The following is an 18,260-nucleotide window of genomic DNA, read 5'->3' as shown; positions in this document are numbered from 1 at the left end:
CAGTATTTGGCCACAAAGTCACTATTATTTAAGGTATTTCTGCTTATTGACAATGCGCCTGGACATTCGGAGATCATCAATTTAATTGACTTCAATGTGAAAATATAATGTTTACCTCTCATGATACTTCTCAAGAATTACTTGGAAAATCCACTACGTCTTTAACTTTAGACAAAATAAATAAAATTTCACCATCTGCCCATGAACTACAGGATTTGGTTTGGACCTGGATCTTTCACCGGAACGAAGTATGAAGTTTAAAGATGGTTTGGAGGGTTTACTACAATTATATAAAGAAGCACAGACAGACATTTAGAAAGTAATGAAACAACAAACTATTCTTTTTGTTTTAAATAGACTTTGTTTTGTTGCATTTGTATTTTCTAAGTGCATATAACTTTGTGACTTTTGTTATTTTGAATAATATGGATAAAAAGGAATTTCGCGTGTTGATAAAATATTTCTTTTTGAATGGAAAAAATACAGTTGAAGCAAAAACTTGGCTTGATAACGAGTTTCTGGACACTGCCCCAGGAAAATCAACCAGCAAGGATTGGTATGCTAAGTTTAGACGTGGTGAAATGAGCACCGAAGACGGTAAACGCAGTGGACGCCCAAGAGGTTGTTACCGACGAAAACATTTAAAAAATCCACAAAATAATTTTGAATGACCGTAAATTGAAACTGATTGAAATAGTAGACCCTCTAAAGATATCAACTGAACGTGTAAATCATATCATTCACGAATATTTGGGTATGCGGAAGCTCTGTGCAAAGTGGGTGCCGCGCGAGTTCGCTTTTGATCAAAAACAACGACGAGTTGATGATTCGGAGCAGTGTTTGAAGATGATCAAGTGTAATAAACCCGAGTTTTTGCATCGATATGTGGCAATGGATGAAACATATTTCACTCCGAAGTCCAATCGATAGTCATCCGAGTGGACTGCACACGATGAACCCGCTCTAGAGCGTGGGAAGGACAATGAACAGCCACTATTACATAGCGTTATTGGACCGTTTGAAGGACGAAATCGCCGAAAAACGGCCGCATTTGAAGAAAAAGAAAGTGCTGCTTCATCAAGACAATGGACCCTGTCAAAAATCCATGAATTGGGCTTCGAATTGCTTCCTCATCCACCGTATTCTCCAGATCTGCCCGCCAGCGACTATTTCCTATCCTCAGATCTCAAAAGAAAGGGAACTGGGAGGAGATTTTCGTCGAATGAAGAGGTGATAAACGAAACTGAGGCCTATTTAGAAGCAAAGGACAAATCGTACTACAAAAATGGTATCGAAAAGTTGGAGGGACGCTATAATCAGTGTATCACCCTTGAAGGCAATTATGTTGAATAAAAAAAATGCCAAAAAATGTGTTTTACTATGGTAGACCGGGAACTTTTCAATTAACCTGTTAAATCCGTACATGTATGGGTCCTTCGCCAACCGCGGTTTCACCAACTGCTGCCATCTTATCGGAACGTAACCCCCGCGGATATCGAGGGATTACTGTGTGTGTTTTTTTCTATCCAATACGTTTAAGAATTGTATGCTTAATTAAAAACAAGAGTTCAATCTCAATCTATTTTTTTATTTTCAGGTTGGATTGGGTCTATACGGCAACGACGATTTACACAACGGTGTCGTCCAGACGCTGAACCAAGCCGGTCAAATCAACGGCCTGGTCGCGAAAATACGAAACCAAACCGAAGCCATAGAACGACAACTCCGTATCCAGGCGGTAGCTGATTTTAACGCCATCCGTACCGTATTCTACGATCATGTGGTCAGTAATATGACGGTGTTTAAAATGGCCGAGTTACATTTAAAAATGCTGGTTTCCAACAATACTCTGGCCGCCAATGCAGCGGCGGAAATTAGGTAATCATCATTATACTAGCTGAAGACATTTTATTATCGTATTATATTTGAATTACAAATATTCCTCAATAACAAAATAATTTTAAAACAATTCATTATTGAAGAGAAACAAGTCATTACTATAAATCTGCCATCTTAATCGTTAAATTTCATATGCAGCCTAATAAACATTGATCGTTCTTTTATATTAAATATATTCTAAAAATATTTTCCTCATCTAACACTCTTTCTGCATTATATAAAGATTTATATTGGCAATATTACAAATAACATACGTATTAAATGCTGAAATAAAATATTTTATATTAACATATCCGCTCTGTTTCAATAACAATTTTTTTTAAAAATTACATCTTACATTAAATATCATTATTACAATTTTAATTTACAAATTAATTTATTTGCTTCAATCTTCTGATTTCCTGCTTGTTGTCCAGAAGCTGTATTGTTTCCACTTTGCTGTAATTTGGCAACCTTTTTATTAAATATTTTATGTTTTAATGCGAAATCTTCGATCACTTGGTGTATCCATTTGATTTCGAGGTCATCGTGCAGCTCTTCGTTGGTTACGTAGCGATAAGCATTTGTAGATTAAATAATCGTAGAAGTTTGTTTTGGCTGCGTTAGATTACTAGTTGGTTTGATGTCTTAGTGCAACCCCATGTTTGCACCCCATAGAGCCAAATTGGCTTTATGATTGACTGACCAATATCTTTGATTTTAGGTCAAGTTGAGAGTATCTTCCGACTAACCGGTACGGTTGCTTGATTTTCTGCTGAGTTTAATCTGCTGTGCTTTTTGTCTAACATGACGTTTCCATTTTAACCTACCATCGAGATATATTCCAAGGTATTTAGCTGATTCTTATTGAGAAATCTGACACCCGTCTAGTGGCATAATTAGGTTTTTGTCATTTCGCCGCAACGCAAAATTGACATGGACAGATTTGGTGCTACTAAGTATTTTCCAGTCTCTAGTCCGTTTGTAGTTCTTGTTGGCCACTACTTGTACTTTTTCTACAGGTTTAAACAGAGATACATCTGTTGCCATGATAACTATGTCATCGGCAAATGTTCCAAGTAATTTCTTTTGTTGATTTAGAAGTGGTCCCAAAACACTACCCTGTGGTACTCTAGCCATAATAGGTTAAAGCGTTGGAAATGCCGCTTCATGTGAGACTTTAAATTTTCTTTCGAAAACATATAATTTCAGCAGTGGACAGTAATTCCGCGGTAGAAATTTGCTCATTTTGTAGATTAATCTCAAATGCCATTGCCGGTCAAAAACTGGTAAGACGTCCAGAAAAATTGCAGGGCAGTATTTATTTTCTCCGAATGCCTTTTCAACAATGGCTATTACTCTGCGCACTTGATCGATTGTCGAGTGGTAATTTCGAAATCCAAACTGGAAATCTGGTATTTCTATAAATGGTTTGATACATATTAACAGCAGTTTCTCAAATAATTTTGATATCGCACGTAATAGCGAAATAGGCCTGTGTGATTCAACTTGTTCTGTCGGTTTGTCAGGTTTTTTTAACATAATTTTTCGACCAGCCGTAAGACATTCCGGAACATGCTGCAGTCTCAAACAGGCATTGGATATATATGATTAACATAATCATAATCAACATGATTATTTCTTTTCGTGGCAGCTCTTTTGGTTGTTGTCAATTTCTGTGGCTTCTTCCATTGGAGAAATCAGATTTACAGCTACATCGGGCTGATAAATATGATTTATATCTATTGTAGGTCCTGTATCATTCAGTTGGAATACGTTAGCTAAATATTCTGCGAATAATTCACCCGTTTCGTCGTTGCATCGAACCCATTCATTTTGATCATTTTTAACAGTCGGTATTCTAATAATTGGTCTTTTAAATATCCGAGTTACTTTTCATAACATAGTAGTCTTTGTTTGCTTCAGGGCTTAATTCACCTACATATTTTTCGAAGCAACTCTGTTTATATTCTATAATCTTTTGATTTGGCTAATTACTAATTCTATTAAATATTGTTTTGTTTACACCATTTCTGGTTCTGTGTCTCTTCTAGCTTTTCGACTTTTTTTATTAATTCCCTAACTTCAAGGGAGTAATTTGCCTCATATTCTGATTCCTCTCTTGATGTCCGAATAGCTTCTTTTACAGCAGACCAAATTTGGTCAATCATATTTCGGGTTTGCAGATTAAGATCGTCTATACTTATAAGTCTATACTTACAAGTAACTATACTTACAAGTACTATACTTATAAGTAATTATAAGTCTAAACGTGTCCCAGTTAGTAAATTTGTAAGTTAGGCTTGTTTTGTTGCCGAAGAACAATATAAGTGACAAAAGTATTTTGGAATCTAAGACTCTGCACTATATAAAGCTTTATCCTGCCTGTATTGCAATAAGTTGCTTATACGCTAATATATACCGATAATTAACCCTATATACATAAATAACTCATATAGGTAGGTATTATAATAAAATATTTAATATCAACATATATCATATTTGTGATAATTTAATTTAGTCTAAAGAAATAGGTTTAGCTCATTATAAAATTTGATTCTTGATTCTTAAACTAATCATCATATCTGATTTACATTAATCACTACATAGTATAAAACAAAGTCGCCTTTTCTGTCCCTATATCCCTATGTGCGCTTAAATCTTTAAAACTACGCAACGGATTTTGATGCGGTTTTTTTTTCAATAGATAGAGTGATTCAAGAGGAAGGTTTATATGTATAATACATGCATAATATACTAAGGCAACATTGCTAATTTTAGAGGTTTCTAACGTGATGTCGTAAATTAACCTATTTTTTTAGGCTTATTTAGCAATTAGCAAAAACGCTGCCTAACCCTACGAGTTAGATCAAATTAATGTACTACAGTATTGTACACCATAAAAAGGTCTACAAAAAAGTCCGCGATGGTATATGTTTATCTTTTAGGGATAACCCACATTAACCATTTTTATTGTTTACTTTTTACGTGAGAAAATGGCTTATTTACGAAGCTATTTTAAGCAATACGGCATTAATCCTTATCGAATTAAGTACCTTAAATACAGTGTGCAATTAATATAGATCAATATGGTTCCTTACAGCATGTAAATTAAACAAATATTTTCGGAGATATTACAAATTTAAAATTTGCGTTTAAAAATGTGTAATGTAATAAAAATTGTATGAATTTAGATATTCCAAAGATAGCAGGAAATCTTCATAGTAAGTATAGGGGAAGAGGAATTGTTTTACTCCAAATTTAATGCGTGCAGGCCAAGGGCAGTAATGAATGAACCAAAAATACTGGATCGATTTTAATCATGTTTTCATTGAGTGACATAGGCATATATATTTTATGCCCGTGCAAAGTCGGAGCGGGCCGCTATGTTTTTATATACAACGTTCATATTTTTTCTGTAGTGTATTTAATTTAGTATCAGCATTGCACCCGTGTGAAGCCGGGGCGGGTCGCTAGTTGAAATATATACTAAAAATATTCTGCCAATACAACAAATTACTTGCATTACATATATATAATTAATACATATCCATATCTAGTTGATATAGATAGTACAATAAAATCTATAGTATTAACATATATCATGTATATATTCTACTTACGGTTTATCATATTAAATATATATAATTTTAGGAATCCCTTATTGGCCTTAGATCTCATACCAATAATTGAAGAAGTAGAAAAATTTGAAACTGTAAGATGGCCGTTCACGATGACCGTTCTTAGCATTCTCCTCATTCTTTGCGTGATCCTATTAGTTGGTGTGGCTCGACATAACAGATGCGCACTTATAGCGTTTTCAGTTTGCGGTCTTTTAGCCGTTATAGCTTCATTCATCATGGCATCAATATATTTAGGTGAGTTATTAAATTCAAATAATGATTTACAACTAACTATACGAAAATTAAAATTATGTTTTAGCATCTACCGTTGCTTTGGGAGATCTCTGCATGACACCGGAAAAGTTTATAGAAAACCAAGCAAGCACCGAATTATCCAAAGATATTTTAAGACATTATTTGAACTGTGAGAGAGCAAGAGCAAATCCGTTTACGCAGCGTTTGAGAGAAGCGAAAACAACGTTGGAGAATATGCGAACCGAATTGACTTTAATAAAACCTATCGCGTTTCAATTGTTCCCAAAAAAAGGTAAGATATTTTGTATACTCACAATTTCTTTTAACGAATGAAATAGATTTAAATTATATAAATAAACTTGAATTTAATAGCACAATAATTTATTCAAATTTGTTCAAAAATTTTGTTTTCAAAAATTCAAATTTGTTCAAAAATAAAGTACAATGTTTTTACAAACTCTAAAAATTATTAATTGTAAAAAGACAGCGAGAATCTATTAAATATTTGAAATTTAACCTCAATAAATAATAATGCAATGAATTATTTGTGTCAGAAATATTCCATTAAATAGGTTTAAATCACCAGGCTATGATTTATAACAGGATAATTAAGCAAAACTACCAAGAAATGTAATTATAAAACTCACCAACTTGATCAATACAGCATTTAGATTAAAACATGGGCTCAGGCGTTTGGAAGATGGAGAAAATTATAATGATCTCAAAATCTGGAAAGTCACCAAACGAAATAAAAGTCTATAGACCTACGTCACTGTTGCCAGTAATATCTAAGGATTTTGAAAATCTTCTCTTGAAAAGAATAAAGCCGATAATAAAGAGAAAATACCTAGTACCAACACACTAGTTTGGGTTTATTAACATGCATTCAACAATTGACCAGGTCCACAGAATAACAGATGTTATTGAAAAAGCCTACGAAAGTAAAAAAGTATGCTCAGCTATATTCTTAGATGTAGCACATGCCTTCGATAAGGTTTGACATTAAGGCCTGTTCATAAACTACAGAAAATGTTACCCAAACAACATACCGAGCTATTAAAATCGTAAATTACAGCCAGATTGTTTAGAGTTAAACAAGAAGAAGCTTACTCTACAATAAAGGAAGCTAAAGCAAGTGTACCAGAAGGAAGTGTACTGGTGTCAATGCTTTATCTACTCTACACTTGTGATGTACTACAAATAGAGAACATTACGATGGCTACATTTGCAGATGATGCTGCGATTATAGCTGTCGGAGACAATAGTCAAAAAAGCCATACGAAAATTACAACAGACAAGTGACAATATAAATAATTGGACATAAGGTTGGAAAATAAAAATTAACGAAAGTAAATCTGTGCATGTGAAGTTCACCTACAATCAGACCGTAGAAGCACCAATAGATCAAATAATACTATCATTTCATACAGCAACAACTGATCGGCAACTTGATGCAAAACTTAGCTGGAAGGAACATATAAAGAAGAAAAGAACAGAACTGAAATTGAAATATAGGAAAATGTATTGGCTAATTGAAAGAAAATCACAATTATCAGTACATAATAAATTGCTGTTATATAAGCAAATACTGAAACCTATATGGACATACGGAGTTCAATTATGGGGATGTTCTGCAAAGAGTAACATAAACAAAATACAAATTTTGCAGAACAAAGTCCTGAGAAATATTGTACATCGAGACCTTCAGATACCCACAGTCAGTCAAGGAATGAAGAGAATTACAAGGGGGCATGAGGAAGGACTCCATTCTCATGAGAATATTGAAGTATTACAACTTTTATATACCACCAGAGCAGGACACAGACCCAAAAGAATCAAACCGTATGATCTTGTGTAGTGTTGTGTAGTGACATGCGTATAATAAAAAATACAGCAGTGACATGTATAAATATTATTTCACCAGTGACTATGGGCTCTCCTAGTTATATACCTAGATTTAAGTTATCATAAAGACATATTGTAGGTTAGTGGGAAATGACTACTAACAATGTAATAATTAAATAATAAAAAAAAAGTCTAATCTTCAATCTAAATTTTAATTTTAAATTTATTTTCAGGTTTGGAGCAGAAATTTAATTCGCTGAAAACTGAAATCAACGCTGCCGACACCATAGGTACCCAGCTCACAGCTTTGGTAGATTGTAGAGCATTGTACACTCATTATTTGAGGGGAGCGAGAGCATTGTGCAACGTTGGATTGTTAGGATTAACTTTAATGCTCGCCTCGGCTATCTTAGCAGGAATCCTATTAACAATCTTAGTTTGGGTCGACTCTCATACGTGGATTTATATAAGAAAGAAGTAATATGTTCACATTAAATCCAACCAGTATATTAATTAACCATATATGTTTGTCTGGATTGCAGGAAAGATTATCAACAGGTCAACGAGACGGATCCGTTCCTTCCGCCACCAGCCGCCAGTCAGGCTATCGCTGCTAGGACTCTACAGAGAAGCCAAGGGCAGTTCACTGGCCCCCCTGACACACCTCCGCCTAGCTATGCGCACGCTGCTCTCCTTAGACCGCCACCCTCGCATGCCGCCTCAGCTCCTCCAGTGCATGAAGTTGATCATTCGCTGTACACACTTTATTTATTTTATTTTTGTTGGATAGGGGATAAGAACTTTTTAAAATATGTCGTCATCATTTAAAAATTAGTAACATTTTAATACCTGTGCCTAGTGGGATTTGGGCATTCGCTTTTTTAATTTTAATTAACCCACTTTTATTAATATTCAATGTAAATTTCTTTTATGTCATTTAAAGAAATTGACTAGAGTATCTTGATTGATAAATGCACAGTACTTAGTACATTTAGATGCAAAAGCCTATAGTGTTATTTTAATTAATGCAATTAGAATACCATGATACCTTAAAAGTTTAATTGTCTCTTAAGAAAGAAATAGAGATAGAATTTGATAGCCACAATAATATATTTGCTTTTTTAATGACAGGCATAGGTTTTAGTTAAAGTAACTGTTAAAATTCTTGCTCCCTTGAAAAAATATAAATATGACTTTTTCTCAAGAAAAAATTAGATAGCTTATTTTAACATTTTCTTCATGTTTTAATTATTTTGGTAATGTGCAAATAGTTAAATGCCTTTAATGTTTCTTATTTGGTTTTATATTTATGGAATGTCATAGTTGTGAGCTAATATGTTTACTATTTACGCCTAATATTTCGCTGATTGAGACATACCATTAAAGTTGCAGATCTATTTTTACGCGATGCTAATTGAAAATAATCTTACAGGGATGGCTGTGATACAAGAGCTCAAGAGCACCATCGCGGGGCGCATCTCTCGCATTTAAGAGGACACACATTAGGTCGCCTACCCTCACACCACCACCACGAACCCCTAACCGGACCAAATAATGGCAAATATGCCACTTTAAGTAAACAATGCAAGACATTGGAAAGCTCAGACTTCTACTGAGACAGGTGTGTTTACAAAAATTCTAAACATTTATTAGATTTTCATTATTGCCTTTTATATTCATTCTAACAACAATTATTTTAGTACATCTTACATTAGATACCCTTATTAAACAAACTTAGTTTATAAATTAATTTATCACTATCATTCTGCATTTTTTATTTTAATTTCATTTAGCATTTTCCAAATTAAAATTAAATTAGCCTAAAATAAGAGTATTCATATGATATGCTTTCATTTTCATTCCTCATACAACATACAAGTTCGTGTGGTTTGGTTCGCTACAATCTTGTGATTTACTATCGTTATTTCGTGTATTGCGGCGAAATATTGGATTCATTTGATTTCATCTTGCAATTCTTCGTTGGTTACTTGGTAATAAGCATTAATAATTAATCATCACGTCATAAGTCGAAATAGAGTTTATTACTGACTGATAAATCAATTTCTTTGATCTTAGGTCAAGTTGGAAGTATCTTCAAGCTAACCAGTACCGTTTTTTAATCTTGAGGCTGATGTGATTTCATTTTTTTTTCATGTTTTTCAAAGATAGTATATTCATATAAATTTGAAACACTAATTAGTGTTATTTGTACACTTTTGATCCATGGCTTTTCGTCGCTAATCTAGTGACAATAATTATTATTGGATTAGTTGACAATAGAAAGCCGAATTAAAGGATTTATCTAGCTCATTTTTCTTGCTATCAAGACAGGCTTTTCAAACAGTTAATAAGCCTTAATAAAGCAATACTTGTTCATACATTTTTATTCAGATTTACAAATGCAAACTTGGTCTACCTGTAACATTAACATGTTTGTAACATTTTTTTTTACATTAATCTTTTAATCTTTTAAATGTTTAACTACAAAAAGTTAAACATTTAAAAGATTCTGCTTAAACGCTACACATTTCAAAAAAATCTATCTGATGATATAATTACAATTACTTTGTACTTTTTGTTTGTATTATCACTGGAATCCGAATATCAAAGTGAATCAACCAAGAAAAAACGGCAAGCACTCCATATGTGTGAAATATGTCTTGAAACCTTTCATTCTCTTCGTCGGATTTTTTTTTCATCAGCATTTTCAGGGGAGAAATCAAGTGCGAGTCAAAAAAAATTAACGAGTGAGAGATATGTTGCATTTCAGAGCTTTATAAACAGAAAAAAATTGTAGAAGTTTTTTCCTAAAAAGGCTAAACATGCTTTAGTCATCTTTGTATTAAATATTGCGTCCTATATAAGCTCTTACCTTTAGAGACATACAAAGACTTTTTTCTTTAATTTCGTTTTAGCGTTTTTTCAAGTTTCTGATTGATGTTTCTTTTACTCTGTGTCTTAGAGTTTTGTGTAAAGCCATGAACTAGCATAAAAATAACTATTTCTTCGTTATTTATTTACGTTTTATTTCGCTAAGTAGTTTCAGTATAAGTGCAAAAATAATACACAAAAGACTTTGAATAATGTGAAAAGTTACAGAATCTCATATATTAAGAGTTAAATGCATCTATGTTATACACTGTAACAAAATTTCGAACTTAGTTAATTGTGTGATAATAAAAGTTGGGTTAAGAAAATTATAAATAAATATGTATTATGTAGACAAAAGCTAACAAAACACCATAAATATACCAGGTGTACCGGTTTTCTAACAGATAAGCTTAAGGCTAAGTAATCTAGGCTTAGGTATGTAGTTCTGATTTGACACATATTTTATACTATTGACATCAAGCTTCAAAGCTAGACGCCATATATTTTTCGAAAGTCAAAGATTTATACTTTTTTGAAAATGTCAAGTTTTGTATCTGAAAACGTGTATTTGCGGCACGTATTACTTTTCTTATTTAATTAAAAAAAAAGTTGCTGAAACTCATCAAATTTATGATGAGCATAACCTTAAAAACATGTGAGGCGTGGTTTCGAAAATTCAAAAGTAATGATTTCGATGTGCAAGATAAAGAACGTTCTGGTAGACCGAAAAACTTTGAAAATGCGAAACTGCAAGAACTATTGGATGAAGACCCAACCTAAACTCAAAAACAATTGGCAGAAACGTTAATCTAAAAGATGGAAAGATAGGCGCCCATCAATTGAATAACAGGCAAATGGAAAATAGAAAAATCGTCTGTGAAATGCTACTTCAAGAGTTCAATCGGAAGTAATTTCTACATCGAATAGTGACGGGTGATAAAAAGATTTATTTTGAAACCCTTAAGCGCAGAAAACATGGTTTTTCAAAACATGAAAAATGATCAATTTGAACCGTGCGTTGATCGAAAAACGCCCAGAATGAACCCGAAGACACGGTATAGTTATTTTACAGCACGATGACGCGCCGTCTCATAAAAAAGCGAAACCGATCAAGAAAGCATTGAAAGCACTTGAATGAAACATTTTATCGCAATCGCCGTACTCTCCAGACCTTGGCCCGTCCGACTATCAGTTTTCGCATTAATGAGTCACGCGTTTGCCTAGCAGCACTTCGCCATTTCGAAGTGGTTAGAAAATGACTCGATGAATGGTTTTGCTCATAGGACAAACAGTTTTTTTTTTGAGAAGGTAAAGATAAATAGCTTAAAACACGGACAAGAAATTTAGAATCAAGTGGCCAATACTTTGAATAAACATATGTTTCCATTTTGTTAAAAATTATATACATTTCTTTTTAAAAAAGTGGTAATGTCTTTCTGGTACATCTGGTATATGGCATATTAAGCTTAAATGATCTGAATTAAAAGATCAATGAATGTTAAATTAAATTATAGTTGAATCGATTTTTATTTCTAAACAATTTCGTTATTAATTTATTTTAAGTTCATACAACTATTGGTTCAGATCTTTTTAATACCAAACCGTGGATAGAATTAAAATAAAACTGGACTGAAGCGTATATGATATATATTGTCTTTATTTCAGGCATGCCTGCAAGGAATTCCCAAACTTTAAAGGATTTAAGTTCGACCAAGGACAACAGCAAGGTAGCAACACCCAACAGCAAAAAGAACACCAGGCCCAAGAACCTCAACGCACCGCCACCTTAGGAAAGTATTCGTCATTGGGACGTCGTCCCTTGCCGCAAACTCCTGACGAAAAGGCCAGAAGTAAGCCGCCAGTACCGAAAGTACCCGTTACTATTTCTGGTACTATTCCAGAGACTCCAATCAACCCAAACAACTTCAGGTACTGAATAGTATTAAATATAACAATAGAGTAATAGAGATAAAACTCATTAGGGGTCTCTGTATAAACGTTTCGCTACGTCCTATATCTACGACCAAATAATTGGTCGGTCAGTTTAAATTTCTATTATAGGTACCTGTTCTGAAAACATTTTGCTGTGAAGATATTTGTATCGGTCGATCTTGTGAGTTACTTACTCACAACTAAATTCAAACAAAAATTGTAATTGATTTTTTCAAATTTTGCAAAATAATCTGAAATATATACTATGATACGAACGTAAAATTTTGTTTGTTTGCATAGGAACATCTGGAACTAAAAGTCCAGTTACAATTTCTCAGCTCTTGATAATCATTCGCTTTTGGTAAAGAAATATCTAAAGCGGCCTCATTTTCATCCTATTTACCAAAAGCGAGTGAGACGAGAAACATAAACTTATGATGAGCACTTTAAGAACTCTAATAGATCCAGAAAATTTTCCAGGTTAACTTAGTTAAGTGGCCTTAATCCAATGTATTTATTTGGATTCTTATTCAAAATACTTTTCTGAAAAAAAATTAACCCCCTCAAAAAAGTTAATAAATTTTTAATTCATTGACAATAAAATTTTATACCATTCACTACCACTTTACACCAAAATTCTTCATGCATTGAACTTACTTATATGAATATAGTTACTTGCATCATACCCTACTTGCATCACAACAGCAACTACACACGCGATAACAATCATAAATTTCTTTCATACTCAATCCAGTTAGTTTGGGATTTAGACAGCTTAAAGACATTTTCAAAGGAAAACGATACTGCTGCATGTTCTGTGTTCGTCTGGGTATACAACACTTCCTTGATTAAGGATGTATTATATCTATATTGTATTGCCCACTAATATTACGCTAATAACTATTAATTTAATTATTAAATCGTATAAAATCTAAGCACACTCTCCCCTACGTAAGGAACACTGAAAATGGCGCACAAAACAAATAAGCAACAAACGCACCGTAGAAATGAAAAAAATTAATCAAATGCCTTCACGGCTCTTAGTATAGCGATTAAAACAAATAATGAGTTCAAAGTAGTGACATCTAGATATTGCCTATAAGTTAAATTTCTATTTTTTCTGTGAATAGGGCAAAACAAATTATTGATTAATAATTATATTTTTAGGTCTCTGCAACGCGGCGCTTGGCAAGAATCAGTGAGTACATTCCAACCCAATCTGCAGTTCAGATCGTTGCAAAGAGGTAACTTAGGATCATCCGGCGGTCACGCGCAATTTAGACCAGCAAAGATCCAAGATCAAAATCAACAAAGCGAGGCCATGTACGCTAATAATGATAGCGAAAGACAGCTGTACGCTGTTACCGAGCTGTAGACTATTGGTCAAGTAATTTATTTTTAACGTTAATCTAAAAAGCAACTGTGAGGAAGCCTTTTTAAGAGACTGACCAACATTCCGAAAATCGTTCTTTATACAACATTCCCTTGTTTTGACCAAACAATTTGGAAGCACTTTTTAGAAGTTATTTCAAGTCTTAACACCTTCAGTACGTTTTAACATGAACTGAATCCATTACAACTATAAGACTGAGTAAAATTTTAGTTGGGCTTTTTAACAGTTGATTTTTAGGTAAACCAATAATAGAAGATTTGTAAGTTGTTATTATACCTATTGGAGTACTCGATCTTCTATTTTGTATGGTTTAGTTTCTATTTGGGAAATGCAGGCATGCTATAAATAGTGGAACTAGTTATGTCTTTTATTTCATTCTGGTTATTTGTATGTAGATATTATTTTTTTAATCTAATGACAAACTTAAAATTCGTGTACATTATATATCATGTCAATATGAAATTTCTACTAAAAGAAGTTATCTACTGAATATATAGATAGATAAATTTTTACAAAGCATTAATGATATATACTGTACTTTTGCTGTATAAACATGTATTTGGTATAATATAGATGTCTTTAGTGCCATTCAAGTGATGTGAAGTTCTTTCGTTTAACGGTGACTGATCCGTTTATATTAAAGTAATCGACATTCAAAGGCTATAGCACAATTTTTTTGTAGGTGTTATACATGGACATTTTTGTGTAGGAAACATGTAATTATAAATAAGATAAAGCAAGCTGGTTATAGACGATACAAAAACGAATTTCTTAGACGAGATAGTTGAAACTTTTTGTAAAATGTGTCCGTTTGTTTCCTCTCAAGAAAAATTCTTCCATCTGGATAGTTTCCACGCCCAAGTGTGATACGCAACACGCTAACGATTGTGCCAACATTACATTTAGCCGAATCAAAGGCGCGATAGGCACAAATAGTTGCAGTACATCTAAATGAAATGGGAACAATAACAATTTTTATTTATTTGTAAAAGAATCCATTACGTAGGAACTCTGCCGTCTCGTAAAGCTCATTTTATAATCGGTAGTGTCTGAGGCGGTTGAAATGCTCAGAGCAGCGACTGTTTACTTCATGTTATTAGAATACATACCCGTTTACATTAAACACAGCATATATTTTTCCAAGAGCATCGTCACTTTTCGTAACCCCCTCTGTATAGTATACATTTGTCGCGCTAGAATCTCTAGTTCTGTATTATAGGCTACTCTATTTTTATTTATCAACATGAATACAATTCACGTTAAATATCACAAGGAATACGTTATTTTTCGTTTACTGAATTATAAAAATATAAAGATATTTATCTCAATATTACTGTTATAATAAAAATTTAGCTACATAAAATGTGGTAGTATATAGGGATAATATTGTTGTAAAAATACGGGGCAGAATTTTTACTACTAGCCCTGTGTAATTTTGTATATTTTGTCGTAAATATAATACTGAATAACTGCCAAAGACAATGGTTTGATGCTTGAAGCTGTAAGTTTCGTATGTATGTTTCGTATTAGGAGTTGTTCTACAGGGTGAAATTTAAAAGATAGCCGCCAGTTACCTTAAATTATTTTGTTGTCCAAGTTACCTTCAAGGCTCACGGAGGAATATTAAATATTCACGATATTCCCGTTTAAATATATTATTGGAAGTGTAACGACGCGTTATTTGTTTGCATTCATCATTGCCAATCTATATCATTCTGATTAAAGTATAATAAATGAAAATGCGGTTACATTTCCGTATATCCCCTGTATAACCTATCACAATATTATTAACATAGACTTGTCAACTTGAAAGCACATTACACGTGCGTACATTGTATAATAATAATTAAATGAATTACCAATTAGTGAATGTATCTTTCCACTCGGTGAACTACTTTATAGCGTTTTGAATGTTTCAATTTCATCAATTTTAAGCATCGATGTTTTTAAATAAATAGGCACTTGTATAGTTTAAATATAAGTTCTGTTTTTGATAAGGTTTTATTACTGTAATTGATTATTATTTGAGAAGCTTTAATTTCCTTGTACATTATTTATTTTGTACGATAATGCCCTATTTATTTAGGCATATTATAGTTTTATTTCAAAATAATGCATTTTTATTGTATAGCAATTTTATGTAATAAAAAATCTTTAAGAAATGCTGTTTTGTTTAATTTCATGTAACCGTATTTTTTTCAGGTTAAATATATTATATCAACTATAATCATAGAGAATTACTCTATGACTATAATGTAGGAAAATTATAGCCTTTAAGAACTCAAGTACAATTGATGGTATATCTAGTCGTTTTTTTGGGGTTTTCAATTAATGATATCTCTTTTTTTGAAAAAATAAAGGTGAATTTAAATTAAAAAATTTTAACTTAAAAAAATTGAAACTTTAGTAGTATGTGCTTTCTCGGTAAATCTGTTCGCTAGGTTATTTTTATTTATTTTCCCATTAATACAGGGCTGAGCTATCGCCAACTATTTTAGCCTATTAAGGCTTACTTTAACTTTTAGGTTTAGCAGTTTCTAACAACAAAATTCAATGAAATTACAAGATCGGAATAGAGGATACTGGAAGGTATTAAATTAGCAAAAATATAACTATGGTTTTGTAATTTTTTCTTCATGAACAAAATTGAATCGATAATAAGCCTACGTGGGTGTAATTTTTCATTTAATATTTAATTAATAAATAATTGGAATTGATCTCCAACGCAATTAATCGGATTAAATTAAATGAGTTATTTTTTGGGAATTTTAGAAAATATGAAGGATTATTTAAATTTACTATACAGATCCGTCTTAATGCGCATTACTTGTAAGTCTGAATCATGAATGATAAATAAAAAGTAATAAAGATTATTTTACTAATGATTCAATATTATCTCGATTAACGGCTAACAAACACACTTTGTTTAGTCGATTAGATTATGTTACCTTATAAGTAGTACAGTCGCATATCTATATGCTAATAATATGTAATAAGAGGGAAAATAAGGATGCAGGTAAATAAAAAATGAAGGCCAAATTCAAGTTTTGTTCCTACGGAGAATTATATTAAATTTACATGTATTTTAGAATTTTGTATAGTAAAGATATAGTAAAGCAATTTAAATTTTAACGGCAGTCATTTTTCCAATGATTATTAACATGGATACGATCTTTTTTTAAAGAAAACATTTTATAATTTATTCTTGCGAAAATATAATTTCAGAGTTTACTTGATAAAATGCTGTGAAATATTGCTACTGATAGTTATAGTTCTAGAATAATCATATTTAATCGCTTAACAGCTAAAAAGTTAGACAATCATAAATAATACTCTCATGGAGAAATTTCTGGGCTATATGGCAGATGTCACAAAAAATATATTGTCAACGTTTCCGTCATGTTTCCGTTGTTTTTGAAAAATGCCAAAAGTCTAGTAAAACAAACAATGCACGTCATAGGTTACGTCGAATATACTGCCAAATGCAGTTTGTAAGAATGTAAAATACGTTTTAAACTCGAAACGGATTTTTGCTTCCCTTTTTACCATAGTTAAAAAGAGACAGAATGCTGTTCGATGTCTTGGAACATATAACTCAATCAAACTATAAAATTCAATTTGTGTTGGTACTGGTCTATCCTGTTGTCAAATGTTTACAAAATTCTTGAAAATGTGATAATAATTAGAGGTTATAAAACGGCAAATATTGGAAACCCAAAATTTTGCGTTTTATGCGCAAAGTTTATGCGGCAACATTGCGACGTACTGACGTTATAATTTTGATGATGTGCGTTGGTTGTTTTATTGGATAGATTAGTATCCTATAGTATATTTTCGATTTGTTATTGATTTTATCAAAATAATTTAGTTGCTAAACACATTGTTTCGTTTTTGTTTTAATATAGTCTATAAGGTTTTTTATGGTAGACATATCATCGTTTAATGCAGGATTATTGGACAATCACCGTTATTTCCAATTTCCACTATTATAACCATTTTTAAAACAGAGTCTTGGGTAACTGTCATAATTATGACCAGTTTAGTCAAATAATTGTGAATGACAAAATGTTCTAAACACTTCAAAATAATTTCCTTGAAAATTGTTTTGCACATCGGAAAATAATGATATATGTGATGCTCTACTAATGCTTCGCTAGTTGCGGATTTAAATTTCAATCAGAGCGTTGTTCAGAACAGGCAAAGAATACCAATAACCAGGCTGAATGTCTCTTGCTATGGCCTCTAAGTTGGTCACTAGTAAAAACAAGACACTAAAATATAATGAAGATAATAACGTAGTTCATTATTTAAAAATTAAATATATCATTACGTTTTTGATACATATTCTACAAGTTTTTTATCGCCGAAATTGGCAAGGAACTTGGAGACAGGAAACTTTTTAGCCTTGCTCCTACATACTTAGAGTTTTATTGATGGAAATGAAAAAAAAAATTTTTTGTTTC

The 18,260-nt window shown here is 32.3% G+C and overlaps 2 protein-coding genes across 6 annotated transcripts in view; both read left to right on the top strand.

Annotated features, from left to right (window-relative positions):
- tty (tweety) overlaps positions 1-12,222 on the top strand; it is a 139,838-nt gene extending 127,616 nt beyond the window's left edge. For 3 of the 5 annotated variants that reach the window (XM_076417685.1, XM_076417702.1, XM_076417692.1), the window contains 7 exons: positions 1,598-1,878; positions 5,533-5,756; positions 5,821-6,048; positions 7,835-8,078; positions 8,144-8,356; positions 9,034-9,222; positions 12,138-12,222. In XM_076417685.1, the coding sequence (XP_076273800.1) occupies positions 1,598-1,878; positions 5,533-5,756; positions 5,821-6,048; positions 7,835-8,078; positions 8,144-8,356; positions 9,034-9,217 (1,374 nt within the window). In that variant the 3' untranslated portion in view covers positions 9,218-9,222; positions 12,138-12,222. The remainder of the gene's footprint in view (positions 1-1,597; positions 1,879-5,532; positions 5,757-5,820; positions 6,049-7,834; positions 8,079-8,143; positions 8,357-9,033; positions 9,223-12,137) is intronic. The other 2 variants (XM_076417709.1, XM_076417717.1) reach the window with 1 other exon arrangement.
- LOC143206574 (uncharacterized) lies at positions 11,448-15,959 on the top strand. The gene is made up of 3 exons (XM_076419220.1): positions 11,448-11,527; positions 12,138-12,401; positions 13,572-15,959. The coding sequence occupies exons 1-3, from the start codon at positions 11,448-11,450 to the stop codon at positions 13,777-13,779; spliced, it is 552 nt and encodes a 183-aa protein (XP_076275335.1). The 3' UTR covers positions 13,780-15,959.
- The last annotated feature ends 2,301 nt before the right edge of the window (positions 15,960-18,260 follow it).

This window comes from Rhynchophorus ferrugineus, unplaced genomic scaffold (genome assembly GCF_030347505.1).
Source record: "Rhynchophorus ferrugineus isolate W39M unplaced genomic scaffold, kcgeb_rfMv2 rfM1, whole genome shotgun sequence".
NCBI classification, from domain to species: domain Eukaryota; kingdom Metazoa; phylum Arthropoda; class Insecta; order Coleoptera; family Curculionidae; genus Rhynchophorus; species Rhynchophorus ferrugineus.
The sequence above is the reverse complement of the archived record's forward strand: the minus strand, read 5'-3'. Positions and strand labels throughout refer to the sequence as shown.